The sequence below is a fragment of the Gopherus evgoodei genome, chromosome 15 (genome assembly GCF_007399415.2).
Source record: "Gopherus evgoodei ecotype Sinaloan lineage chromosome 15, rGopEvg1_v1.p, whole genome shotgun sequence".
NCBI lineage: Eukaryota > Metazoa > Chordata > Testudines > Testudinidae > Gopherus > Gopherus evgoodei.
In genome coordinates this window covers 15,720,775-15,747,934 of record NC_044336.1, presented here as the reverse complement: position 1 = coordinate 15,747,934, position 27,160 = coordinate 15,720,775, and the positions used below count along the sequence as shown (strand labels likewise).

General features: G+C 53.8%; 1 protein-coding gene across 5 annotated transcripts in view; it reads left to right on the top strand.

The window, feature by feature from the left end:
- The window catches only part of LOC115635490 (polycystin-1-like), a 53,597-nt gene that overhangs the window by 9,474 nt on the left and 16,963 nt on the right, over positions 1–27,160 (top strand). For 3 of the 5 annotated variants that reach the window (XM_030534337.1, XM_030534339.1, XM_030534336.1), the window contains exons 6-28: positions 1,730–2,004; positions 2,560–3,318; positions 3,823–3,954; positions 4,994–5,169; positions 6,020–6,156; positions 6,407–10,062; positions 10,357–10,506; positions 10,996–11,133; positions 11,850–12,132; positions 12,788–13,010; positions 13,253–13,412; positions 13,602–13,742; positions 14,470–14,611; positions 14,998–15,588; positions 16,166–16,322; positions 17,403–17,661; positions 19,078–19,273; positions 19,870–20,037; positions 21,551–21,694; positions 23,327–23,537; positions 24,356–24,479; positions 25,758–25,907; positions 26,639–26,703. In XM_030534337.1, the coding sequence (XP_030390197.1) occupies positions 1,730–2,004; positions 2,560–3,318; positions 3,823–3,954; positions 4,994–5,169; positions 6,020–6,156; positions 6,407–10,062; positions 10,357–10,506; positions 10,996–11,133; positions 11,850–12,132; positions 12,788–13,010; positions 13,253–13,412; positions 13,602–13,742; positions 14,470–14,611; positions 14,998–15,588; positions 16,166–16,322; positions 17,403–17,661; positions 19,078–19,273; positions 19,870–20,037; positions 21,551–21,694; positions 23,327–23,537; positions 24,356–24,479; positions 25,758–25,907; positions 26,639–26,703 (8,437 nt within the window). The remainder of the gene's footprint in view (positions 1–1,729; positions 2,005–2,559; positions 3,319–3,822; positions 3,955–4,993; positions 5,170–6,019; positions 6,157–6,406; positions 10,063–10,356; positions 10,507–10,995; positions 11,134–11,849; positions 12,133–12,787; positions 13,011–13,252; positions 13,413–13,601; positions 13,743–14,469; positions 14,612–14,997; positions 15,589–16,165; positions 16,323–17,402; positions 17,662–19,077; positions 19,274–19,869; positions 20,038–21,550; positions 21,695–23,326; positions 23,538–24,355; positions 24,480–25,757; positions 25,908–26,638; positions 26,704–27,160) is intronic. The other 2 variants (XM_030534338.1, XM_030534341.1) reach the window with 2 other exon arrangements.

Sequence of the window (27,160 nt, the reverse complement as noted above, 5' to 3'; positions counted from 1 at the left end):
TGAGCGGGTACAGTTTAAAGAGGAAAAAGGTCAAACTCAAAATGAAGGATTTTGAAATTTTCAGAATAAAATATTTCAATTTTTTGTAATGGATTTTCAGTTCTTGGAAGTTTTCGAAACTTTCAGTTTGGACCCATATCTTGAAAATGTTCTTGTGGCAGGAAGATCATTTCCTGCTCTAGTACCCTGTAATCGCTGTGCAGGCCATATTTATCGATTCATTGGTCTGTTCCCCTTTCTACTCCTTTTCCATTTTCTATAGTTGTGTTTCAACCTCGTCCTTTTCACACCCATTTTCCCCTCTCTTTCTCTGCCCATGTCCGCCCCACAGTATCTCCTAAGTGCATTGTGAGCTCAGTATGGCCAGATCTATGTTAGAAAAAGTTTGTTAGTGGGCTCTGCCAGCAACCCTCCAAATGGAGACACAGCTTGTATTGGCAAAAATGTGCTTTTGATGGAATAGCTGCAGGGCCGCCCAGAGGATTCAGGGGGCCCGGGGTCTTCGGCAGCGGGGGCTCCCCACCTCGGCGGTAATTCGGCGGTGAGGGGTCCTTCCACCCCAGAGTGGAAGGACCCCCCGCCGCCGAAGACCCAGAGCGGAAGAAGCTCCGGGGGCCCGGGCCCTACGAGAGTTTTCTGGGGCCCCTGGAGCAAGTGAAGGACCCTGCTCCAGGGGCCCCGAAAAATTATCATGGGGGCCCCTGCAAGGCCCGGAGTCTGGGGCAAATTATCCCACTTGTCCCCCACTCGGGCAGCTGATACCAGTTTGGTGAGCAAAATAAGTTCCACCAGCCAAAGCACTTTTGTGCTGATATAACTGCATCTACACTAGGGCTTTTGTCAGTAGAGAAACAGGATTCACAAACCACTCCCTAATCAATGTTGCTACACCTGCAAACATTTCTAGTGTTAACCTGGCCTACCATTCAAGTTGTTGCCATCCTTTGGAACCCACAAGGTTCGAATGCTTTTGAAATGAGACAAAACCAGGGTTCCCAGCGCTCTGATTGCTGACACGGTTGTATCTGATACCCAAAAGAGGGTTAATGATGTCCCAGAAGTTGCTGGGAAATGATTAACAGTGTCCTGCCATTAGGTTATGCTCCCTCAGTGAGGGTGTCCTGAGTAGGATGTTGTGCTTTTACCTGGTGTCCCGTTGGCTGGGGGCTTGTCACTTTGGGCTTGGGTGGAGCTCAGTCTGAACTGGCTGTTTCTGGTTTATAGTAAAAATAAACATATATGTAATACTTTCCTGAATCCACAGACAGCAAAGTGCTGTGCGGCAGTGGGCTGGGGTTGTTATCCCTTTGATACCGATGAGAGAAAACAAGGCAGAAACAGATGGTGATTTGCCAGAGGCCATATAGTCAGTCAGTGGCACAGCCAGGAATAGAACTAACTCCCAGTCAAGTGCCCTGTCCACCAGACCATGCTGCCTTCCAGTTTAGGAAACTCTTGCTCTGTCTGGCTCGTCCAGATCAAACTTTGGGGTGTTCGAAATCCAGATGTGGATCCAGCTCTGGTTGCAGAACATGGCCTGGTCCCTTTCTCTCCTTGCTTGCTTGGGCTTGCTAATTTAGTTGCATGGCTTGGAAATGTCACAACATTATAAATGATTTGTTGCACGTGTCTAGGGGAACACATGCCAGTTACAAAGCATAACCCAGTTTGCTTCCTCTTCGAGCTCTCCAAGTCCAGCGTATCTTGCAGCATGTGTGCTTCTTCCCAGGCTGCGAGTTTCTTCACACGCCATTTGCCTGCTGTCACCCCCGGCCACTCTGCAACACCACGGGTTGGTGCCCCAGCGGGCAGCAGTGGTGCCCACTGAGTGAAGGCTGCTTGAACATCTCAAGTCCTTGCAGCTCTTATGCCTTTGAGAATGTGACTTCCAGCATCCTGCCCATCCGAAACCCCCCACGTTACAGTGGGACCCCACCCTTCTACTCGCCAGTGGCTGACTTCCCTCTGCTACTCGCTCCCAGCACGGCAAACAGGCATGTCCAGGTAAGTGTTCTCAGGACGTTATTCTGCTGCATCTTCTCTCTCCATCTTGTACTGCCCGGTCATCTCCTGCCAGGTGTGTGTAAATCCCCTTGTGACACCATTATGAGTCTTTGTGTCAGGGCTTTGTGGCAATGTGTAATTTGGTCCACATCATCATGCTGAGAAGCACCGTCATTCTGTGTCAACACCACGTGGTGGCCTGAAGAGACAATGCTCACACTTGTGCATTGCAATGCCGGAAATGAACTCTGGGACGGACCCAGGAAAATGAAGGCGTATCCCAGGAATGTTGGGCAGCTCTGTGACCAGGGCCGTCCTTAGCCATAGGCAGCTGCGTCGGGCACCAGTATGTTTGGGGCACCAGTGTCACTCTCCATCCCCTTCCCCTGGCTTCTCCTTTTCTGCCATCCCCTGATTCCTCCTTCTTTCTTTGTGCTCTCTTCTCCACTGGTACAGTGTGGGGAGGCAGGATGTTTCATGGAGACTAGGCGTGGACCAGGGTCTGGTTACAGCATTGTGGTTGCAATGGGAGACGACTCTTTCTATGTGTTTCAGGTTCTCCTGCCTAGAGAGGAGATCAGTGTGTATCCAGATGACATTATCGGAATACAGCATAACGCAGGGGTGAGCTCCCTCCTCCGATGCCTGCAGCATTCCCATTCCCCCTGGCGACAGAGCTATATCAGCCTTGTGAAGGCTGGCTGGTGGGAGGGAAGCATCAGCAGCTTTACCAACCCCACCTGGGTGGACCATGTCGTCTGTGACCTCCGAGTGACCTTTGTGGGCAAGACCCAGAGCTTTGCTGCCATGCCGCCGCTGGCCAGGCATTCAGAACACGGGGCGTACACCTACACGGCAACGGTGAGGAATGCAGTCAGTAGCAGGCAGATGAACTGCACGGTGGAGGTGCAGACCAAGGTTGGTGGGCTGCAGATTATCCACCCAACACTGGTCAGTGGGAAGCTCAATGTGGCCACCAAGAAAGAGACTCTGATTGTCATCAAGATTCTCTCTGGCTGTCATGCCGTGGCTCACTGGATGGCACCTGTGGGTAAGGCTGGGGTGTTATTTGAGGCCACCTGCCCAGGCAGCATTATAGCACTTGTCCCCGCCTGCCGCAGAGACACTGCAGATACCTGGTTCTCCTCCACCCTGCTTCGCATGGAGGAGCCAAAAATGGAGACGCTGAATGTGCTGGTGTCCAATCAGATCAGCACCCAGAAGCTGTCGGTGAATATCCAGTCATATAATGCCATCGAGGGGCTCCGGGTGGTGCCGCCTGGCCCTCGCAGGATGCTAGTGGACGTGTCTCAGGTAGGTCATCTTGCTGCAGTTATCAAGCCTAGGTTATCATCAAGGGCGTCCCTCCAACATCTCGGGCCCCCATGCCACTCCATCACCCTATTGGATGCTGGCATTTGGGCTGCCTGATGGTTTTACTATAACACCAAACCTGTGGTCACACAACTGCAAGATGAACGTGCCCTCATCCAGCAGAAACTTCCAAGGGTAGCCCCGGAGCCTGTCCTACCCTCCCTCAGGATGCACTGAGGCCTCAAAAGCCAGGCTAGCATGGGGCATTGTGTCTCTCACCTCCCTGCGCCACTGGCAGTGAGCCGGCTGTGTTGTGTTACATCCATTGCATGGCTGCTGGGCAGCAAGTGAATGCCGATGTTCCCTGTGGGTGAACTCTTCCATCACTTTGCTTTAAGCCTACTGGAACTTTCTACCCCTTAGCCCTACTCAACACAACTGGGAGGAAGCAATTTGAGCCCAGCCCATAGGTCTGATGTAAACAGCTGGTTTTTTGCTTGGCAGGTGTTCTCTGCGGAGCTCACTCAGGGCTCCTCTGTCTCCTACAGCTGGGTCATTGACAACATGGACATGTTTGCCTACAACGGACAGACCTACAGCGTCAAGTTCAAGAGGCCTGCCACCTACCAGCTGAAGGTGAGCAAGCATGAGAACCAACTATGGGTTCCTTAACCTGTGGCACAGATCATAAAGGAAGGGAAGAGTGTCTAGGAGTCAGAGCAAAGGACTAGGGAATCAGGGCTCCAGGTGCCTTTCCTAGCTCTGCCACTGCTTCGCTGTGTGACCTTCAGTAAGTCACCTACACTCTGTGCTTTAGGTTCTCCACCTGTAAAAGGGAGGTGGTAATTTATATCCCCCTCACAGGCCAGTTCAGAAGGGGTTAAATATTTATAAAGTGCTAAAAGACCCTTCAGTCAGGAGCACCATATTACTCCCCGCTCCCAGATGGGTACTCTTGGGAGGAACGATGGGTAGGCAGACAAATATGCAAATTATTATTATTATTATTTTATTATTAAAATCAAAACACCAGGGTGGAGAAACCTGCCAGTTCAGTTGAAGGCCTGGCAGGACTCCATACACATCAGGCAGAAGCATGGAACAGCCACCATCAAATAGTAGCAGCTTGACTCAGGATTCTATATTGTACCCAATTGCCCCAGTTGCTTTTCCCCCACGGAGATGTAACTCCTGATGGGAGTCATTGTATGCTCCACTCTGCTGCAGCTGAGTTGCCAGAGGCTGCTGTCTGGGCAGTGATTAGCCGCCATTGGACATCTCCATGTCTTGCATTTTCCTGACTGTCAGGCCAAAGTCTGTTCCTAGCTCAGGTCCCCACCCTCCCTGTGCTCCCAATGAGAACATCACCATAGTGCTACCATTCCCTGAACCTCTGTTCCCAACGTGGGTGGCAGGATGCATTGTGCTGGGAATCAGTGGAGCGTGTAACATGGGTGAGGCGAGTTGCATGGGAATGCATTGCAGATAGGGGCTGTGAGACAAACCAAGGTGAGAAGGAGTGGTCATGGTGCTGTGGGGTGGGGGTGGGCATCGACAGTCCTGGTGGAGAAGGCGGGAGGCCAGGGGTCTGGAGTAGATGGAGAGTCAGAAGAAGGGAATGTCGCCTGTTCAAATTTCTCTGCATGGTTGATGCCTTTCTGTTCTTTCTGCACAGCTGAGAGCTGAGAATCCTGTGAGTTCGGAGGTGGTGGAAGTGGCGCTGACCGTCGAGGCTATGAATCCACTAGCCAACCCCGAGATAGTGGGGCTTCCTGGGGTGGTGGCAGTTGACACCCTCCAGACTCTGGTGTTCAGGGTAGAAGTGGACACTGCCATGGAAGTCACTGTGAGGTGAGAGTCCCATGGAGTCTGAGAAAGGAGATTTCCTCCCACAGACTAATGAGATCTATTTAATGTGGTCTGATCCCAGAGCGGATCACCAAGGAACTTCCTAGAGAGACCGGCCTTCATGGGCAGCACTCCTTGTATTGTCTGGTGACATCTTGTACCAGTGCCTCTTTATGTGTGATCTCTGACAGGAGTCCTTTCTCCCCCACAGCTAGGTGATGGCTGTAAAGGGGTGTTCTAAGAGGTGGCAGGTTGGAACTGGTATCTCCCATCGGGAAGGAGGAACCAAAGTGGGACATGTGGAGATTATCCAAGGGGTGAAAATAGAATTGTAAAACTTGCCTGGGTTTGAGATCCACCCCCAGTGGGCTTAAGTTACCAGAGGCTCCAGTGAGAAATGTTCGCAGGTGATGTGGCATTGGAGGGCCTTGGCCAGCTATGCCAGTGAATGCCAAAACGTTGCCTAGAGAGCGCTCCGCTTTCCGCAAAGCCCACGCCACAAACTAGACTGAGCTGGAAAAAATGCTTTGATAGTGAGACATAGGAATTGCCAAGTTGGATCAGATGTGAGGCCCGTCTCGCCCAGTCTCCTGTCTTCAGAAAAAGGTGCAAAAATCCCAACCCCACTGAGCAGATGTGAGATCATCTGTTTCCTCCCCCAGTGTTGGATTTCTTTCTGATCCTTTCTAGTTAGAGACTGGCTTTAGCCTTGAAACATGAGCTTTAATGTCCCTTCCAAAATGTACATTTGCATTTGTTGTTCTAACGCTGCTGGGTATTCATGACATTCACACAACTGCCCAGTCTCTGAACCAGACCCCTGTCTGTGAGGTGGAGCTGTTTCTCTTTGCAGGTGGGGCTTTGGGGATAGCAGCCCGGATGTGGAGAGCCTGCTGTCTCCCCCGTACGATTCTCAGCTGTCACGTCCAGATCCACAGGGAGAGAGGGTCCAGGTGCTGGCCAGAGTGACCCACACGTACACTCAACCAGGTAAGAAAGGGGCTGATGGTGAGGGATCAACTGGGCTCAGAAGGGCTCTTAGTCCATGTGTTGGAGAGGCAGAGAGAATGGGAAAGGAAGACAGAAGGATGATGGGAGAGAGACACTGTCACAATTATTGTTCAAATGAGTACAGAGGAACAGCCTGAGCACAATGAGAATGACACATTGTCTCTCTAGGTACAAGAGTCCTAGAAACCCTGGTTCCTTCCCACAATGCCTTTCTTCTCTGCTTCCACAGGCAACTACTCAGTGACCGCAGAGGCCATCAACAAATACGATCGAGTGGAGCAGGTGGCTAACGTCCGTGCAGTCTGCCCCATAGCTTCCGTGACCATTCTGGTGACTCCAGCCTCCCCGCTGGTGAACGAAGTGACCAAGTTCAAGGCGTTACCCCGCCCTTCCCCCTACGGCATTGTTTACTCCTGGGACTTCAATGATGGCTCTCCCACGCAGGAGGGAGTGAATTCGCTGGTGCACCATCGCTTTGAGAAGAGCGGGGTTTACAACGTGATGCTGTGGGCCAACAACAACCTCAGTGAGGTGCCATCTGACGTGGCTGTGATGGTCAGTGAAGGTGTTGCGGGTCTCCGTGTGGTGGCCAGCGGACCTACTGAGCTGGGTGCAGCCACAGTTGTCAATGCTGCATTGGCCTCTGGCACAGATGTCCTGTGGACTTTTAACATGGGGGACGGGTTTGTCTACAGCAACCTGAATCTAAGCTTCATCTCTCACACCTTCGCCAAAGAAGGCAACTACACGGTGATGGTGAAGGCTCACAATGCCGCCACCTCTACCCATGTCTCCACTATTGCAGAGGTTTATCGGCTTCAGATCACCAAGATCCTAGCACCCGTCTGTCTCTCTAGTGGGGAACAGACTCCCCTCCAAGCAGTGGTAACGGGGCCGAGCAAAGGAGTTCAGTTCTGCTGGGATTTCCAAGATGGCAACCCCCCTTCTGTTGGAGTCGGGGACCCCACGGTCTTTCACAGCTACCCAGTAGCGGGGAGCTACGAGCTGAACCTGACTGTGCGTGGCACAGTAAGCACCACCTCTCGCCGACTGGCCATCTGTGTAGAGGATCGGATCCGCTCAGTTAAGCTGATGGCACCGACACTGGCTTTAGCTTTAGGGGAACCCACGTGCTTCCAGGCTGAGGTGGTTCCAGTGCCAGACCCCCAGCACCAATATCAGTACCACTGGGATTTTGGTGTTGGTGAGGACCCAGTGACCTCAGGGTCTCCAGAAATCACATTCACCTACCTGGAGGGAGGATCATACCGGGTGACGGTCACTGTGTGGAACATGGTGAGCCGGCATAATGCCTCAGCAGATATCCTGGCTCAGAGGGTGATTGGCACCATCTCCATTCTCCACAGCGGTGAAACGGAGAGCTTTCTGGCACTGGGTACCTCCTACCTCTTTATGACTGAGGTCCCCTGGGACAGTGCAGCCACCTTCCTGTGGAACTTTGGAGACCATTCTCCCCCGCAGGTAGGTCAGAGCGTCTCTCACACCTACCACACAGTCGGAGACATCACGGTCACCGTGACCGGAGAGAACCAGGTCAGCCGTAGAAATGCCTCGCTTGATATTACAGTCCTGGCCCCCGTGCGGCTGCTGGCTCTGAGCACTGAGTGGCCCATCTGTGAAGTCAGGCAGGAGGTTGCCTTCCATGCCTCTGTGGCGGCAGGAGACCAGGTGCGCTACCTCTGGGCTATTGGACAGCCACGTAGCTTTCACCAGGGGGCCGCCACTTTCTCCCATGCCTTCCCTGCCGCCGGCGTCTTTGTGGTTTTTGTCACAGCTGAGAATGCAGTGAGCACAGAGAAGGCGAACATCACTATTGAGGTCCAGGAGCGAGCCCAGGGCGTTCAGATCCACAGCGGGAACGTGGTGCAGGGCAGGTACCTGGCATCTGCTGAGCCCTTTATGCTGACTGCCAACGTTACCCAGGGCTCCAACATCACCTTCCGCTGGGTAATTTCTCAAGGTCTGCGCCGAGTGTTCACTGCAACAGGACAGTCGCTCATGTACTGTTACAATGCAAGTGGGGAGCTGCTGGTGGAGGTGAGAGCTGGGAACGTGCTGGGAGAGGTGTCTGCTGGTCTTGCACTGCAGGTGGTGGAGAGAGCCTGCGGTGTGAAGGTCCAGGCAGCCAGCGACAGCGTGGCTGTGGGAAAGCCAGTGAACCTGTCTGTCTCTGTGGCCTCTGGGACTGATTTGCTCTATTCCTGGCACATCGAGGAATATGCCCAGCCCCTGCTCACCAACTCCTCCTCTCTGTCCTATGCTTACTCCACCCTGGGCTCCAAGCTGGTGTTCGTCACTGTCTCCAACGTCCTCGGTTCCAGCAACGGCTCCACAGAGCTGAGAGTCCAGGAGCCTGTTTCCAGGGTGAGCTTCGCAGTGGAAGGAAGCTCTCCCCCCTTCTTTTTGATGTCAGACACTTCTAGGCAGCTCTGGGGCTCGGTGGCTGCAGGCTCTGATGTCGCGTGGGAGTGGCAGTTGCAGGGGAAGGAGAAGAGGCAGCTCTTCCATGGACAGAACATCTCCTGCAAATTCAGTGCGGCTGGAGTCTACCAGGTGGACCTCCGAGCCTGGAACGATGTCAGCGAGGACACAGTCCAGCATCCCATGGTCGTCCAAGATCCCGTGGCCGGGCTGGCTGTGGAAGTGGACAGGCAGGACGTGTGCACCGATGACAGGGTAGTCTTCACGCTGCACACCCAGAGGGGCACGAATGTGAGCTTTGCTCTCACCATTCCCTCTTTGGGGCTCAGTCTGGATGTCCGTGGAGGAACACATCACTTCTCTTTCCCGACAGCGGGTTCTCATCAGGTGCTGGCATCGGCCTCCAACAATGTCAGCATGCAGCTAGCCTCTGTTGTGGTGCAGGTGCTGGAGAAGGTTCGGCGGCTTCACATCCCCAATTGCTGCCCAGCCATCATGGAGTCCAACAAGGAACTGGTGCTCACAGCCCAGGTGCAAGCTGGGGAGAATGTCACCTTCTTCTGGATCTTTCACCTCCCTGGGCACCCTGCCTATGAAGCAGCAGGCCAGCAGGTTGGGTACGTGCCACCCGGAGCAGGTAACCTGACCATTCACGTAGAAGCTAGTAACCCGTTCTGTGCCACATCTCTGACGGTGACTGTGGCCCTGCAGGTGCCCATAGAGGCAGCCAGCTTGTCCAGCAATGGGACTGGGGCTTTCCTCAATCAGACAGTGGCATTTGACGTGGCACTCACGGGTGGCAGCGATCTCCACTCCGAGTGGAAGTTCGGGGACTCAGCGGCAACCTTTGCCGGCAGCGGGGTCGAGAGGATGTTTCACCATTATGGCCGTGCTGGGGATTTTGTAGTGGAGGTGAAGATCTACAATGAGGTCAGCTTTGTCTTGGTGCAGACGACAGTCACCGTGCGGGAGCTGGGGTGTGACAGCCCCATGGTGAGGCTGGTGGATCCGCCCTCCTCTGTCCCCAGATCCCTCACCAGCTACTTCGAGGCCAGCATAGACCTGAAGGGCTGCACGGCCTACAAGGCCTTGTATCTCTGGGAAGTGTTCAGCAGCCCCAGCTGCGAGCAACTGGCTGAGGCCAACCAGGTGCCCCTGCAGCACGCAGACCTGTTCACCCCGTCACTCACGCTCCCCAAGCTTTCACTGGACATCGGCACCCACTGCCTGCGCTTCACTGCCTCTCTCCAGCACACCCCTCTGGCCCGGACACTTTCCCTGCTCATCACCGTCATCCCCAGCAAGTTGGTTCCCGTCATTAGAGGCGGGTCATGGAGGAGCTGCTCTGCCCAACTAGACCTGGTTCTGGATGGCAGTGGGTCGTACGACCCCGACGTGGGGACGGCCGCAGACCCTTCCCTGGAATATCACTGGGACTGTGAGGTAACAAAGGGAACCCAGCAGGAGTGCCTGTCCCACTCACCCCAGCCCGCCTGTGGGAGGGGTTGGGGCTTTGAGTGCCCTGGGGAAAAGGGAGTTGAATCAGAGTCTAGGGGAAGGCAGGTGCCATCTTTGGAGGATGCTGTGTAGTTCCAGATCCCCCCACCTCGGTCCCATGGCCGCCTCCACTGATCACTCAATCCGCAGCCTGCTGTCCAGGTTCTGTCCTCTCTCTGGGACAGGGACAGATAGCCAAGGAGTGACTTAACCAGATCTCTCTGTGTGTCTCCCGCTCAGAATGTGTCCTCGCCCTGGTGTGCCCCACCTCGCCTGCAGGGCGGTGCCAGCGTCACCATTCCGCGCACTGTGCTCTGCAGAGGCACTGGCTATCGCTTCATTCTCACAGTGAAGAAGCCGGGGAAGGATCCGGTCTCCATGGCCCAGATGGTGAGCTTTCAGTGGGGAGGGGAGCCCCAGGAGGGGGGTCAGTCTGGGGAAGGAGGCTGAGGGACCAGACCCTCAGTCTCACTGGGCACAGAGCCAGCCCAGACTAGGAGGCAGTTGCTGCCTTCTCAGCAGGAACGTGTGGGCCATGACCCCTCGTTAAGCCTTGGGGCAGCACAAGGAATGGGGTTACAGCTTGGAAGTGTGTGGATTGGTCCATGTGCCTTCAGTGCTGGGCAGATACCAGCCAGGATCTGTGTGGTTGTGCTGCCACCCTGGCGCCTGCTGCCTGACCCCAGCCCCAGTGCATGGGCCTTGTGTCTCCTTCTTTGGGTGCCAGGCACCCTCACCTATCACCAAGGGCTCACTTCCTGTGTGCCAGGGGCTTGTCCCCTCTATTACATTAGGGCTGCTCCATTTCCACAGGGGTGTACGTCAGGGGAGGACTGTTTTCCTGTGTGGTTTGAATCTGATCCTGCCGTCCACCTGCAGGTTTGGATTAAGCCCGGCCAGATCCTGCCCGTGACCATCGAGTGCCGTTCTTGCAGTGCCCTGTCGAGCTATGAAATCAGCAGGAGCGTCCACGTCACCCTGGCCGGACAGTGCCAGAGCTGTGACAACAGGACCATGGTGAGACTTGCTTTGCTGATGCATGAAAAGTCCAGTACGGAGCCACTTGTACTTTGCTCACTCACCCAGCTCCTGCTGCTTGGGAGGAGCTTTGGTGGTTTGACTTTAGTTCGCATCCCAGTGGAGAGATCCCCATTCTCCAAACGCTGCTTTCCTGCCACCCCCTCTCCTAGCCCCACAAATACCCACAGCCTCACAGTGCTGCTTGGAGATTTCACTTACCAGTAACCCTGTGCTGACTGGAATAGCCAGCTGGACTCCTGAGGGTGGGACCTCAGCTAAGCTGTGGAGCTTGAGGGAATGAGAACTCTGATTTGCTGTATTCTGTGGGCCCCGGCCCATGAGGAAAGGGGGTGTTACTGGGGAAGGGGTGCTGGGAGATAACTCAGAGAGGGTAAAGCTTACAGCAGAAGGAATGGGTTGAGTGACTGGAGTAGGAGACTGGAAGGCAGGACTGCTGGGTTTTAGTCCTGAGTCTCCAGGTGACCTTGGTCCAGTCACTTAACCTCTCTGTGCCTCAGTTTCCCCATCTGTAATTTTAGGGATAATTACTGTTGCTTACCTGTGCCAGCAGGGTGCTGTGAGACTCTGTGCATTGGGATTTGTCAGCTCTGTGAAAGGCTCAGATGACGGGCACTATAGAAGTGCCAGTCTGATTCTCTGGGCACTCCTCTTGGGCTGCTATCTCACCACGTCCCTCTCTTTGACCCTTGCAGTACAAATGGACGGCTCAGAGTTCAGACGGACAAAATTTGACCCTGAACCATGTGACCACCTCCACAGGGGACTCGAACCGGGACCTGGTGATCAGACAAGGGGTCCTGCGGGATGGGGTGAATTACTCTTTCACATTGTCAGCCTCCCAGCCTGGAGGGGAGCTGCAGGGGGGATCCAGCATCACTCTGACCCCCAACAACCCGCCCAGGGGAGGGATCTGCACCCTGACACCCGAACACAACCTCTACCTCCTGGAGACCCTGGTCTCATACCAGTGCACAGGTAACTCTGCCGGGGCATTCTTTGGGCAGCTGTCCCCCACATGCACAGGGCAGAAGTTGGTCATTTGGACACCAAAGAGTACACAGTGCCATCGAAAAAAAAAATCCCAGCCCAGTGCAATGTACATGGGAGGGTGAGAGGGATATTCAATCCCTGTCCCCCTTCCCCAGTACAAAGCCCCCCAGTGTGGGAGTAAATGGCCATGCTGACGATGCACCTGGCCTGCCTAACTATGTGACTATGGCAAGATGTGGATCTGGGTTCTGTGCATATAGTAATAGATAGTCTGGTTTACAAGGGCAACGATAGGGAGGTGACAGTCTCTGGGGCTGGCTGCCAGCCTTCTGCCCTCACCCATTTAAGCCAGGTGATTTTGACATGCTGTCAGTGCTCCGTATTGCAACATATGTTAGCAGTAGCTGCAGAGCCAGACTCAGCACTGGGAACACCAGGAAGGCCTGAGGCTGAGAGTCCTGCCAAGAGAGGAGGGAGGAATCAGTTGGGCTGCGGGCCGGGTGATTTGGCAGTTTGCACATTCAACCATGGCCTGAAGATGCTCAAAAGGCAATGACTGGGTGGGTGCCCGTGTTCTGGACTCCCACCTAAGTCACACTCACTCTCCCTCCATCCATGTCTCCGTTCCCTGCTCTCTCAGGCTGGGTGGATGAAGACAGCAGCCCGGTGCAGCTGATTTACACTCTGATTGCTGAACAGTGTTCCCCCAACAGCAGGCACTGCCAGCACTTCTGCCTCTACCGAGGGATCAAATCTTCCTTCAGCACCTTCCTCCCTGCGGCAACGGGCAGCAGCCGCACCACTGTCAACATCCTAGTGGAGCTGGAAGACTCACAGGGGGCGAAGACCCTGGCCCTAAATCGGTGAGCATGGACAGATCCAGGATGGGCATGCACAAGGAGATGAGCCTGGCTGGTGTTCGGCACATGCATGCGTCCTGGAAGCTGCACGATCAAAGAGGCAACCAATGGTGTCTTTGGACTATGCTTTGAATTCAAATGTGGCTCCAGTGACGAGTCCAAAGCTCCCACTGTCCCCGGCTGCTGGGAGGAACGAAGCCCTTCGACCTGGCTGGGATAACTTTTAATTCCTTCCTTCCTTCCAGGACCTTGACTCTCGTCATGCCAGTGCTCCCGGCGGGCTTCCCGACTGTCACCAGCTGGCTGAAGAACAAGAGCCAATCAGAACTGTGGGGTGTGGTCCAGCAGGGCAACCCCCAGGAGGTGATCCCATACTCCCTGGCTCTCATCACAGTGCTGAATCAGGTAAGGGCTCAGCTGCGGTAGCCCCTTCTTCCCTGACACGTGCGTGCACACACACACACCTACATCCTTGACCTTCGCATGTGCATACAAACATGCGCGTGAACATGCGTGCACACGCCCACCCTCTCTCCCAGCAGAAGTGCCTCACTCATGAGTGCTCGTGTGTGTGTGTGCGTGTGTGTGCACCAGAACTCGGGCAGCCAGGGCAATGAGGAGGAGCTGAGGGACCGGATCTCCATCCGCAGCAACGTCACCGCAGCCCTGGCCTCCCTCAATATCTCCAGTGTGAAGGAGGTTGCCCAGCTGAGCGCGGCACTGCAGCAGTGTGTGGTAGGACATGGCTCTTACCTCTTTTCCCCGGCCTGTCACTCTCGTGGTGGCAGACAGGCTCCTTGCTTTGAAGAAAGCCCCATCTCGTCATTCCAAAGAGCCCTTCCTTGCCTTGCTGTCTGCCTCCATTTTCCCATGCACCAGACTGAAAAACTGCCCCGTGGGTGGGTGTGAATAGCCCTTTTGATCCCCCCCATGCCTTGTGCTCACAAATCCCCCAGGCTATGGGGCTTTTTGTTGTGGGGATGGGGCCTTCTCTGGGACAGTTGCCTAAGGAATGGGCTGAGATGGAATCTTTGAGCGCAGTGCCCCCCAGACTCCTCTCACTGGGGTAAAAGAGCAGGGGGCAGGAGAAGAGGGACGAGAGAGTATGTGGTGATGGCTCCTGCTGCCTGGGTCAGTGGAGAGAGGCCTGGGAGACAGAGAAGTGAGCACGTCCTGTGTGTGCCCTGGTGCAGGGAGGGTGGGCTGGGAAGGGTTATAGGGACAGGGAAGGGCACTCTCTCTCAGTGCCGCTCCAGATTAGACGGAAGACGGGAGGAGTGGAGTGGAGTGGGGAGGTTGGCAGGTCTCGGCTGGCTGTGGCGGTGACGGAGAGTGGGAGTCAAGGGAGAGCAAAGTCTGCAGGATACAGTCGGGATGGGGGGAGAATGAGGTGGGAAAGGCTGAGGCAGGTAGGACAGATTTGCTGGAGTGTGACCCGGGGGCCCCTCTTTCCCATCCTCAGGCATTCCCAGGAGAGCTCAGCCTCGAAAGCCAGGCCAGGACCTTGGCAGCAGCCCAGAGAATGATCGAAGTCATCAGCTCGGAGACAGAGGAGGGTCACGAGACACCCACCTCTGCTGGCAACAGCATCCTGGGGATTCTGGGTAAGCAATGAGCCACCCCAGTGTGATAGGGTGGGACTGGGACATGGGAGGCAGCAGGGCCGTGTCCCTGGGAGCTGCAATCCATAACTCTGCCCTCTTGCCACCGACTCTCCCGGTGTCTTGGGCAGCTCTCTGACTTGGCAGCCAGTAGCTGCCCAACTCTAAATGCCACAGTCCGGCTTGGTGAGCTTGGGCGCTGCACAGAACACACTAGCCTTCTGCTCCGCGGACTGTTGTTCTCAGCAGCCTTGCCAGGCCTGAGGTGAAGTCTGACACTAAGGGGCTCGGTTCTCCTGGTGGGGCTGTTGCCCTTATGAAGGGAGATGTGAGAACAGGAATGGGGGAAGCAGCAGGACTCTAACTGAGGGGTGTGAAATCTTTCCCAGGGAGCACGTTATCAGCACTGGACACAGCCCCCCACCCACTTCTGTTTGGGACCCCTGGTCTCAGCACGGCCTTGACCGCCTTCAACCTCACCCGTGCCCTGATGAAGTCCCTGATGAGGTCCCGGGTCCTGAATGAGGAGACCTTGTTGCTGTCTGTCTCGGAGATCCGCACGCAGGGCAAGAGGGCCAACTCCCCCAACCTGCTTTGCCTGGCACCCTCTGATCGGTGTCTCTTCTCCGTGCCCAGCACGGTGGCCACGCAGCTGGCGGGGAGCCAGGAGGTGGTGCAGGTGCTCATGGACATCTCCCTCAACCCTTTCCCGTTCAACTACTACGCCAACTCCTCCATCTCCACCCGCCTGGCGCTGCTGGAGTTCACCACTCCTGGAGGGGTGCCCATCCCAGTCTCCAACTTGTCCGGGGAGAGGGCTATCGGGCTAAGGCTGCCAACTGGGCAGCAGGAGCAGCGGAGCTCCCCTCCGACACTCATCCTCCTCCCTCCTGGAGAATCGGTCAACTTCACAGTGAGGGCCTTGGCAGGGAGCCGTGCTGAGGGGGTGCACATCCATGTTGGCATCACCGTGCAGGAGGGTGAGTCGTTAGCAGGAGACAGAGCTGCTCATAGTCTGAGGTCGGCAGAGCTTTGCCCAGCTTGGGAGGGGGGACGGTTTGATGCAGATTAGCACTGGGGTTTCCTCGCCCTCTTGTGTAGAGAGACCATGACCCTCAGCTATGGTATGAGGGATAACAGGGATCCGAGGGATCGCCAGAGACACTCCATGAGCTGCCCTTTAGGACTCATAGATCCTGTTTGTAGGCCAACTACTAGGGAGTGACACATCCACAAACTCTGGAACAAGCCTGATTCCATCAGCAGAGGGCAGGGATACACCTGTTCACATACGCGCATGACCTCTGGTGCGTGCCAGAGTACAAATGGAGGCTACAAGTGACATGAGTTTGGTGACTCGCAGTCAGCTTAGTTCGCTGCTTTCTCCGCACCACAAATCTACGATTCTCATCTGGGTGAAGGAAGTGACCCTTCCAGATCAGATCCCCTTCCTTGCTGCTGTGCCCTTCTGAAGCACAGATTCCCCATGCCCAGGTAAATATGTGCCAGACCTGGCTGAATGTTGCAAACTGGAAGTGGCTGTCCATCTCCCTACAGGTTTTGACCCTAGCCAGGAGAGAGAGCCCTCGATCCATTTCTTCGGGCACTACACTCCGGTTCCCAATGAGTTCCACTACACCTGGAAGGAAGAAATGATCTTTGACAGCCTGCAAGGAGGTAGCAGCAGGGAGGTCACCATCTTGCTTTCTTCTCCGTGAGTGTCCATTCATCCACTGTGCTGGGATTTGCAGGTTCCTTCCTGCAGCATTGCTCCCTGGGGTTTGAGGGCTCCACCTGCCTTATGGGCAGGAGGGGGAATAATGGGTGTCAGAGAGAAACAGCTGACTCCTGCAGTGCCTCGCCAACACCGCATCAGAGCCTGTCTTCTCAAGGGGATGAGTGCAGGGAGTGCAGTGACCAGTCACGGGCGGCAAAGAAAATCCGTCCCCTGTGCGAAAAGAGACTGCTTCACTGGAGATCTTTCCTCTCCAGGAAGGATTAGCAAGGTATTTGGGGGCTAGGAGAGAGGGGAAGATCTGTAGTTCTTAACCACTACTGGGCAACATCCTAAGTGTACACAGCTGTGATTTCGCTTTGCTTGGGTTGCACGGTGTGCCCCTTTTCGCTGACTTTGTGGAGCTTGAGGATGGGCTTTAAAGGGTCCTGTGCAAAGTCAGGTGTGGGGTTGGGGGAAGGCAGATGCCCAAGTGTGGTACATTTGGGGTGTAGTGAGGACCAGTCAGGGTGCCTGGCATTGCTGCAGGGAGACATCATCAGGGCTTGGAGGAGATCAGAGTGCTGCCATTGGCCAGGACTGGGGGAGCCTGGCAGCTGGATCGGGGGCTTTTCACTTGGGGTTTGGAGGTGCAGGACTGGAGTCAGAAGGTTGGATCTCTGTGTTAATTTAACGTTTGCTAGCCAGGCCAGCAGGCTGGGGAGCTCACAGGCACAGCAGGCAGGGAAAGTGTGATCATAGCATGGGGTCGGTGTGGGACATGGAGTATGGCTGGGGCCAGCCCTGCTTGAGGGACTTGCCTGACTGTAGCCCAGTGTCCTGGCCGACCTGGAGATCTACGTTATGCCACCTTCGTCCTGCTGTTTGCATTAGATACACTGCCCTTCACTTCCTGTCCTAAACTGTGTATCTGTCATGCTGAACAGTGGCTGCATCCCACCCCAGCTGGGGCTGCACTTCAGTGGTGTGTAAAGTCTGTAAGGGGGGCGCTGGCATCCTTTGTGGAGTGGTGCTACTGAACCGTAAACTCACCCCTGTGCTGTCCCTGCTCCCTTCCAGCCACAGCTTCAACGGGACGCTCCGGGACTATCACGTCAACATCACCAACCGCTTCTCCCAGGCGCCTGTCAGCGCCGCGGTCACAGTCTTTGCCAGCCTGTGCCAGTACTTCCACTTCCCCAGCATGCAGTGGAGCACAGAGGGCCTGAGGCCGACGGCCGCCACCAGCCGGAAGGAGATTGTGTGCCTGACGGAACATCTCACTGTCTTCGGAGCCAGTCTCTTTGTGCCTCCTCACAGCATCCTCTTCCTGCCCCCGGTAAGCCGGGCCTGGCCGTCTGGGCGTGCAAGGAGGAGATGGTTGGTTACTGTCCCTGTCAGTGTAATGGGAACAGCTGGCATCTTGGCCAACACCAAGGGACCTCCAGAGCTAAAGCTGCACTGCTGCAGCTTGAGCTGATGAGCCAGGCTGGGGCTGTCACAGCTCCTATCCTCTGTGGCTATGAAGGGGCACATGTAACACACGTGGACCAGTGATTGCATTAGCAGCAGCTTGAGACCCTCTGCCTGCAGAACGCCCTTCAAAGGCAGTGGGGGCTCCCTGTGCGAAGAGCCAGTGGCAGGAGTCAGGCTGTAGAAGCAGGAAGCCTGGTCTCCACACTGCACACTCAGTGATAAATTGAGCCTTATTGAGCGTGCTGTCCTGTAACTGTCTGCTAACTTCCCAGCGCGGAAGGACCCGGCTCACCTGGGTCTAGAACTGGTGTGTGTAGCGGGGTGAAATTCTCCCCTGTGCAGAGGAGACTGGACACCACCTGAGCCCACGTATGCCCTGATTTGAAGGCTTCATTGACTTAAATGGTGCATAACAGGTCTTAAGCTGTGATGCCCACACCCTGATGAATTTCTACACCAAAGAGAGGGAGCGGGGAGATGATGAAGGGAAAGCAATACCCCTTGGCTCATTGATCAGTGGCTGGATCCTGGCTAGGTCTGCCATTTTCGCACCCCAGGACTGAAGATAAAGAACAATTCTGTTGCCACCAGGTTCAGGTTCAAAGTCAGTTTGGTCTGTTGGGAAATAACGAGCCTCCTGTTTGATTACATCACCTTCAGAGAGGTGCATTACCAAATCTGTCTGGGTAGCCTCGCCTGCTCTGGGGTAGTGTTTTCGGATCAGAGTTCCCCACTGCCCCATAGAATATCAGGGTTGGAAGGGACCTCAGGAGGTCATCTAGTCCAACCCCCTGCTCAAAGCAGGACAAATCCCCAGACAGATTTTTGCCCAGATCCCTAAATGGCCTCCTTAAGGATTGAACTCACAACCCTGGGTTTAGCAGGCCAATGCTCAAACCATTGAGCTATCCCTCCCCCCAAAAGCTTCTGTTTCCAAGTAGAATGAGCCGCTCTCTCATGGTCAAAGGTAGGAACTTGGAGGAAATATTCCCTCCTGGTCCTTCGGGGTTGTTTTCCTTTTACTGCTCCCAGCATACCAGATCTCCCTCTAACAGGGAGGGAGGATCCACAGGATCCATAGCTGCTCCACTCATTAATTAATCGGAAGAAGTTCAAGTGCCCAGATGCCAGGATGATGGGCACATTGGAATTGCTGTAATGACAACGAGGGTAGCACTGATGCTTCCTGCCCCTTGTGTCTCCACGGCTGGATGGGTGGGTAGCACCTGATGGAGCCCCCCTCCGCCTGCTTCTACCCTCAGCTGTGTTGGGGTTTCAGAGCAAGCGCGCCAGGCAGGCTCCGCTGGTGGTGATTACCTGCTGCGTGCTCTTCGCCATCTACCTGGGGATGGTGCTGATCGCCCACAAGCTGGATGACATTGACATCACCCGGGTGGGCATCGTCCCTCGCTGCGGCCAGCCCGGACGGTACAAGTACTGGGTAACGGTGAAGACTGGCTGGAAAAGAGGATCAGGTAGGGTGGCGGGCGAGAGCTGGCAGCCCATTCTGCTCCCATCAAGAGCCAGGTTGCAGGGGTTTGGGAGGAGCTACGTGAACCCCTGGAGCAGGAGACCCTGACCTAGAAAGCTTCTGGAGAGCAGGGGTTGCTCTGCATGCTCCATCGTTCCAGCCCAGTGGCATCGGTCTCTTGATGGAGCTGTGTGTGTAAAGCCCAGGACAGAATGGACCTGCAGCTTGAATTCCTCCTTCGCCCCAGGAACGGTGGACTGTCTCTGGAGCCAGGGCAGGGTTCGTTGGTGGAGCTGTGTATGGTGCCCGTAGGGGGATAGAAAGGAAAGGGAATACCCAGGGTAGAATGAATTTGGAGACGATACATTTCCCCTATGCCGGTTCGAGTTTGCTCCTCTTTCAGGCAGCTAAACCAACGCCCCTCTCCCACCCCGTCTTCAGCATCACTTCTGGAGGCATCCAGTGGTGTGCACTTAAAGGCCGATACATCTGTTGTGTCAGCCATTGGCAGCTGAGTTGGGTTGTGGGGGCACAAGGCTGGTGAATTCTGCTGGGGACAATAGACACGACGTCAGCCATCCCGTTACACGTCTCTTCTAGGTACCACTGCCCACGTAGGGATTAGCTTATATGGGCTGAACAAAAGTGGCTCTCGCCATCTGGACAAGGGCTGGGCCTTCCAGAGAAACAGCCAGGATATTTTCCAGGTGGAGACTGATGCAAACCTGGGAGAAATCTGGAAGATCCGCATCTGGCATGACAACACTGGTATGGCACACAGCACAGGGGTTATGTTTCTATAAGGAAAATCTAGATCATTGGATGTCAAGTTGCTTCCTGTGCTTTCGCTGCATCACAGCTCCAGCATGCAGGTGTGATGCACTCGCTGCATGGGTGAGACGGGCTTGCTGCAGAAGCACCCTGCGTGCTGGCGTAGGACTTCAGGTGCAGCGCACACCCTGGCCATGGATTTCTCCACATAAACTCTGTGCTGCTCTTAATCAGGAGCTGGCATGTTCTGGGGCCAATGGGACACGTAGCCGTTTTATATGTCATTAACGTTTCAGTAGTAGTGCTTAACTCTGATAATTTGCAGACTAGCCTTTATGTCCCAGGGCACCATTTTCCCTAAGTGCCTAGAGATTTGGGGTGCCCTTAAAGGAACCTGTTGGTTGGAAGTGCTGAGCACCTGCCTTAAGGGATCTCCAATGGGGTGCCCCAAATCTCAAGTCACTGCTAAAAAACTTGGCCACTCCAACTATAAGGGGCCAGATCCTCAGCTAGTGTCAATCAGTGTCGTTCTATTGACTTCAGGGGCGCTGTGCTGATTTCCACCAGCTGAGGGGCTGACCTGGTAAAGTTTCCTTTAAACTGAAGCCAGGCAATTCAGAGGTAAAGCTGAAATCCTATCCTTAATTTCTCTCTCTGCACCTATTATTTAACAGCGCCTGGTAGAAAGAGGCACCCCTGGTTCTCCATTTTTTGCAAGCCATGTGCAGACCGGGGGAATTGTGAACAGTGATTAGCTTTAGTCTTGAGTTACCCTGATTTGGTGCCTTGGAGCTGACCCATAGCATCAGGGCACATTTTTGTGTTTAACTCCCTCACGCTTTCTCTTCCCGGGTTGTGGCCTGCATGATGCGCATCACAAGGAATCATCTGGTACACGCATTTCAGAGCCAAACACTTCACTTTAATGACACACACAGAAGGGTGAGAGATCAAAGGCACCGGTGGTCTTATTAATTTATAAGCCAGCCCATCCCTCACCAGCAGTTCTACAGCCACAGATTTGGCTCAGTCCCAATAAAAGACAGTTGCAAGCTAGAACGTTAATTACAACAACGTATCCATGTACTGTTACCGTCATTCTATATCTGCATGATAGTAGCATCCACAGTGCACTAGCTGCTGTCCCATGCATATCGAGTGAGATGCAGTTGCTGCTCCAAAGAACTCGCAAACTAAGTTTCCAAGCACTTCTGAGCAAGAGGAACTCATTAGCTCATATAAAGTAAGTTAGCCTCTGGACATCCATCCTGAGAACTAATCAGCTCCTTAGCTCCTGGATTCGAGCCCTTTGCAAAGCACATATTGTAACAAGATGGCCATGGACTCCTGCCTCAGGTGAGAATGGGGTGGAGGCTAGAGTTCTCCCCTCCATTGGAGGCCGACTGAGCAGAGAAGTGAGCAGCAAGGATGTAAATCCATTAGGAACTGTCCTGGGAAGGCAGTCATTAGAAACGCAGGTGCGTCATTCTCTCCTCCTCTGTGTCCCCAGGGCTGGACCCTTCCTGGTACCTGCAGCATGTCATTGTCTGGGACAGACAGACAGACCATATGTATTTCTTCCTGGTGGACGACTGGCTGTCAGTGGAAAATGAGCAAAACGAAGGATTGGTTGAAAAGGAAGTCCTGGCTGCATGTGAGTGTCGCCCCATGGGGCTATGTTCTAGAGCAGGGGTCGGCAACCTTTCAGAAGTGGTGTGTCGAGTCTTCATTTATTCACTCTCATTTAAGGTTTCACGTGCCAGTCCTACATTTTAACGTTTTTCAAAGGTCTCTTTCTAGAAGTCTATAATATAGAACTAAACTATTGTTGTATGTAAAGTAAATAAGGCTTTAAAAATGTTTAAGAAGATTCATTTAAAATTAAATTAAAATGCAGAGGCCCCCGGACCAATGACCAGGACCTGGGCAGTGTGAGTGCCACTGAAAATCAGCTTGTGTGCCGCCTTCAGCACCCATGCCATAGGTTGCCTACCCCTGACCTAGAGACAATCCAAAGCTTCCCTTAGCATTATTACTGCAGGAGCACCAGGAGGGCCTGATCCAGCTCAAGAGCCACTGTACTTGATGCTGTGGAAACACATAGTACGTGACAATCCCTGGCCTAAAGATCTAACAATGTAAATAGATGAGACAGACCCAGGGTGGGAGGGGAATTGGAGGCACGTGGAGGGGAAATGACTTGTCCAGGGTTGCACAGCAGGTCAGCAGAGAATCTCCTGACTCCCAGTCCAAAGCTCTGTCCACCAGGCCACACACTGAATGTGATCTTGGTGGACAATGGAGACGGGTGTGAGGACAGTAGGAAGGGTGGCAGTGGGCAAGGTGTGAAAGTGTCTTTGATAGCGTGAGTGCCACTGGTGCCCATTCTAACTGGGAGGAGTTCTCTAAGTGATGGTGGCGATGGAGTGTCACGGAGTCACCGGGCGATGCTCTGGAACTGCTCCCCACCAAGCCAGTCAGGACTTTGGGGAGCCTCCTCTCCCTTGGAGCAGACTTGTTCAGGGCAAGAAGCTCACACAGCTTCACCTCCTGGGTCTCTCCTTGGAGCATTCAGCATCCTCTGCCCCTCCGTGCGCTTCCCACAGCGAGTCCACCCCAGCGGGGTCCTGGGGAAGCCACCGGGTTCTGCACCCCCACTTTGCAGTCAGACGTGACTCTCAGCCAGCCAGTAAAACAGAGGTTTATTCGACGACAGGAACAGGGTCTAAAACAGAGCTTGTAGGTACAGAGAACCGGACCCCTCGGCTGGGTCCATTCTGGGGGGCAGTGAGCCAGACCCTCAGGTCTGCCCTCCACCCTCGACCCCAGCCAGCTCCAGACTAACCACCCCTCCCAGCCCCTCCTCTCTGCTCAGCCCCTTTTCCGGGCCAGGAGGTCACCTGATCCCTTTGTCTCCAACCCCTTCAGCTGGCACCTTTGCAGGGGAGGGGCCCAGGCCATCAGTTCCTAGGAGACAGAGTGTCAGGCATTTAGGTGCACTGGCCCTTTGCTCTGCCAGATACTTAAGAACTGCCATGGGGACACTGAGGCACCAATACAGTATTCAGAGAAAACATTAAGAACTTTCCCAGTTCGTCACATGGAGACACCGGAGAAGACAAGAGGGAAAGAACTCATGGTGGTAATCAAGCGAGAAGGAAGGTGTTGGTGATGGCAGAGGTGACAGCTAGAGGGAAATGCCCAGAGGAGGGGAAGGAGATTGGGAATAGAATCCCCAAGGAGGAAGAGAAGGGAATGCTGATCATTTGCATTATGCCGCTTCCAGGCCCACAGGAGCTGAGATGCTTCTCTCGAGTTTTCCCTGCCCAGCTGCGTCTTGGCTTTTCTGATTGGCATGTGTGGCTCTCCATCTGGGGCCGCTCTCCCCACAGCCGCTTCACCCGAGTGCAGAGGATTACTTGCTGCGTGCTTGCTGTGTACCTCTTCCTGGCCATATGTGTGCTCTGGTATGGAGCCATTGGAGTTGAGGGGTACAGGTGGGTCCCCTTGCATCTCTGTCTCTTACAGGAGGGTTTCATGCAAGTAGACAGAGAAAGAGATGGGAGGGAGGGAGGGATGGAAAGTAGTGAGTGAGGGAAGGAAAAGCCCCTGGGGCTGAGATTTTCAAATGATTTCAAGGGAGTTAGGCACCTAAATACCACTAGATTGCAATGAGATTTGGATGTCTTAGTTCCCTTAAGCTCCTTTTGAAAATCCCAGCTTGAATGGTGATATGGGTGCTGAGGGAAGTATCTAATGCTTTAGACTCATGGAACTGTAGGGCTGAAGGGACCTCGAGAGGTCATCTAATCCAGCCCCCTGTGCTGAGGCAGGACCAAGTAAACCCAAACTATCCCTGACAGGTGTTTGTCCAACCTGTTCTTAACCTCCAATGATGGGGTTTCCACAACCTCCCTTGGAAACTTATTCCAGAACGTAACTACTCAGAATTAGAAAGCTTTTTCTAATATCTAACCTAAACCTCCCTTGCTGCAGATTAAGCCCATTACTTCTTGTTCTACCTCCATGGACATGGAGAACAATTGATCCCTGTTCTCTTTAGAACAGCCCTTCACATTTTTGAAGATTATCAGGTCCCCTCAGTCTTCTTTTCTCATGATTAAGCATGCCCAGTTTTTTTAACCTTTCCACATAGATCCTCATTCTTTGTGTGATGGTTCTGCTCTCAGAGGAGCCTGTGCAAAATGTAGGCCCCTACCCAGTATGAATGTCCCAGTGTCCTGGAACCACTCCCTATTAACACAGGACTCTTCGAGTCACCACATTGTCCTCTGGGTTTGTTTCTCTCCCGTAGTGTTCCCTTGGGAAGCCAGGTTTCAGTGACAGCAGAGAGCGTTGCTGTGGGAATGGTTGTGGCTGTGATGGTCTTCCCGATACAGCTTCTTTTCACCTTCATCTTCAGGAAAACTCGCAGTAAGGTACTACAGTAGTTACCCTCCACACACAACATCTAGTCAACCTCCTCCCTCCAGCTACATCACCCACCGAACCTGCTGCGACAACCCCACCAAGGCCCATCTGTTCCCACCCTAAGGGGCGGGAAGTTTGGCGTGATCAGAATGAAGGACCTTGCATTGTCACTGCCTCTGCAGTGCCTGTTTTGTGCATAAATATTTACAATACACGCCAGTATCCAGGGTTGTCCGTCAGATCCCTTTTCACCAGCACAAAATCCATGTAATCGTTTCAAGGATGCTCTCTGAAATGTTGCCATCTTATTTTACAGGCACGGTGAGAAGACAAGGCTAAAATATATAGCCAGAGAGAGTAGAAAATTAGAGTTGGTCAAAAAATCAAGTGTGATTTTTGCAAAAATGTGTCTGTTTTTCACAAAAATTCAAAATTTGATTAAAAAAAACCTTTGTAAAATTAAGAATTTCAAAACTGGTGACCAGATTTACATATAAGCACTTAGGACTGTTTTTAGAACAGGATTATAATATTATCATTAATGATTATTATTATTTGTACTGTATCTAGGAGCCTGTCTTGGACCAGCACTCGATTGTGCTAGACCCTGTCCAAACACAGAACAAAAAGACAGCCCCTGCCTCAAAGAACTTACAATCTGAGTATAATAATAGGAGAAGTGGAAGTTATGCAGAAGAAATTCTACCATGAGCACACACAGCTACCAAGCTCTTCCACATGATCTGACTTCCAGAGGCTCAGTTAGGGAGTAATGACAGTACCTAGTGCTTATACAGCACTTTTTATCACTAGCTCTCAAAGCACTTTACAAGGCAAGCCAATATCATTCTCCATATTTTATGGATGGGGAAACTGAGGCAAGGGGCGAGGCAGGGACTTGCCCAAAGTCACCTGGCAGGTCAGCGGCAGAGTCAGAAATAGAACCAGGTCTCCCGTGTCCCAGTTCAGTGCACAGTCCACTAGACAGTTGCCTGTCTCTTAGGGGAATTCTTTTGATGCCAAACTGAAATTGCAATAGTAACACTTAGGGTCCAGCTGTCAGACCCCTGCCTCTATGTGTGCATGTGCTGCTTTGTATGTGCTAACTGACACCTGGGTACACACTAACCTCTGCATATGCAGATGACAGATTCTAACACACATCAGCGTCTTTTGGGAAGGGCAATGCGCCAGCACAAAGGGACCGGGTTGGAACCTGGTTCTAGACGCGCCCTCGGTCACAGCCTCCGGGCAGGGAGCACTTCTTGTTCCTCTCTTTCTGACAGGTGGTTGTGGAAGACCCGGACCCACCTGTGCAGGACTCTCAGACTGTGGAGATGGATGTGTGCCTGGAGCATGCTGACCTGAGCAGTTCCTCCTTTCTGTCTATCCCAGGGGGGATGGAGTCCATCATGGACGGGAGCTCTGCCAGTGGTGTAAGTGAAAGGCCATTCTATGGGCATCTTTTGGGGACATGTGAAGAAAAGGCCCTGGGAGGTGAGGGGCTACATGTCTGTCTCTGTCTCGCTGCCCTCCCAGGTGAACGCTGTATTTCTATACACGCACCACTGCCCATGGGCTTTGGAAAAGACAACTTCTCTGAAAACTGAGCTCCCAGCAAAGGGTGATTGAACCAGGACTCCCTGGTTTGCAGATGGGGTGCGTTGCTCGCTCTCTGGAGGCCAGCACCATTCATCCTACCTGCTGAGTAGAGCAGATTCCTTAACTCTCCCTGCAGAGCCCTCATCCCTGACCCCTCTGCTTTCAGAGTCCTCCCTGGTCTAGTGGGGGGCAGACCCAGTGCCTCCAGCTACCAGAGGCAGGTCCCTAACAGAAGGGAGAGCCCCTCCCACTTTATCCTGAAGGCTTTTCTTAACCCTTTCGTTGCTGGACTAGAGTAAAATGGGGTGCAATCTCAGCAGCACCCTCTCTGTCTGTTATTGGGAGCTTCTCTTTGGTTGGCTGCAAGGAAGGGTGTGTTCTCTAAAGGGCAATGGTCATTTTTATACAAAGGGTTTCATAGGGGGCTGAAAGCCAAAGGGAAACAGCCATCTTGCTCTAAGGCAGAATGGGTGCCAGGGGACACCCTCCAGGAGTCCTGATGACCATGTGGCTTCTGTCTCCTCTCACAGTTCATCTGCACCCCCCCATATCCCTTTCTTTTCAGGAGTCGCCTGGGAGTAGGAGGCCAGGGTCCACCCAGGAGAATCTCACCAAAGTGGGCAACACAAGGTACACCAAAGGGGGCTGGACAAGGGGATGCGGTCCCCTTAATTGAAAGAGATTCGTGTCCACTCTGAATCAGTTCTTTAGGGGGGAAGTGGCTGCAGAGAGGCAGATGCAGGCAGGGGACTGATGGGGTGACCCATCCTGGCAAGAGAGAATCAGGTCTCAGCTGCTGGAGAAAATTAACCCATCATATTCTGAACCGAAGCTTGTTGAAAAACCTGCATTTAGGCATTTGTAACTTAGCGCCCCACCAGCTCTGACTACATCCCATTCATGGAAGGACTCCCCAAGTCAGCTTCGCATCGAGGGAGAGCTCAGCCTCTGTGCTTTAATGGATCTGCAGTTGGGCTGGCATCCGGCAGATACAGTAACCCTGGCTGTGCAGGCCCAGAGTGGCACTGGAATGGCTGTTGCAGCTTAGCAGTCAGGCTCTTTACGAATGTGTGGGAGACATAGGTTT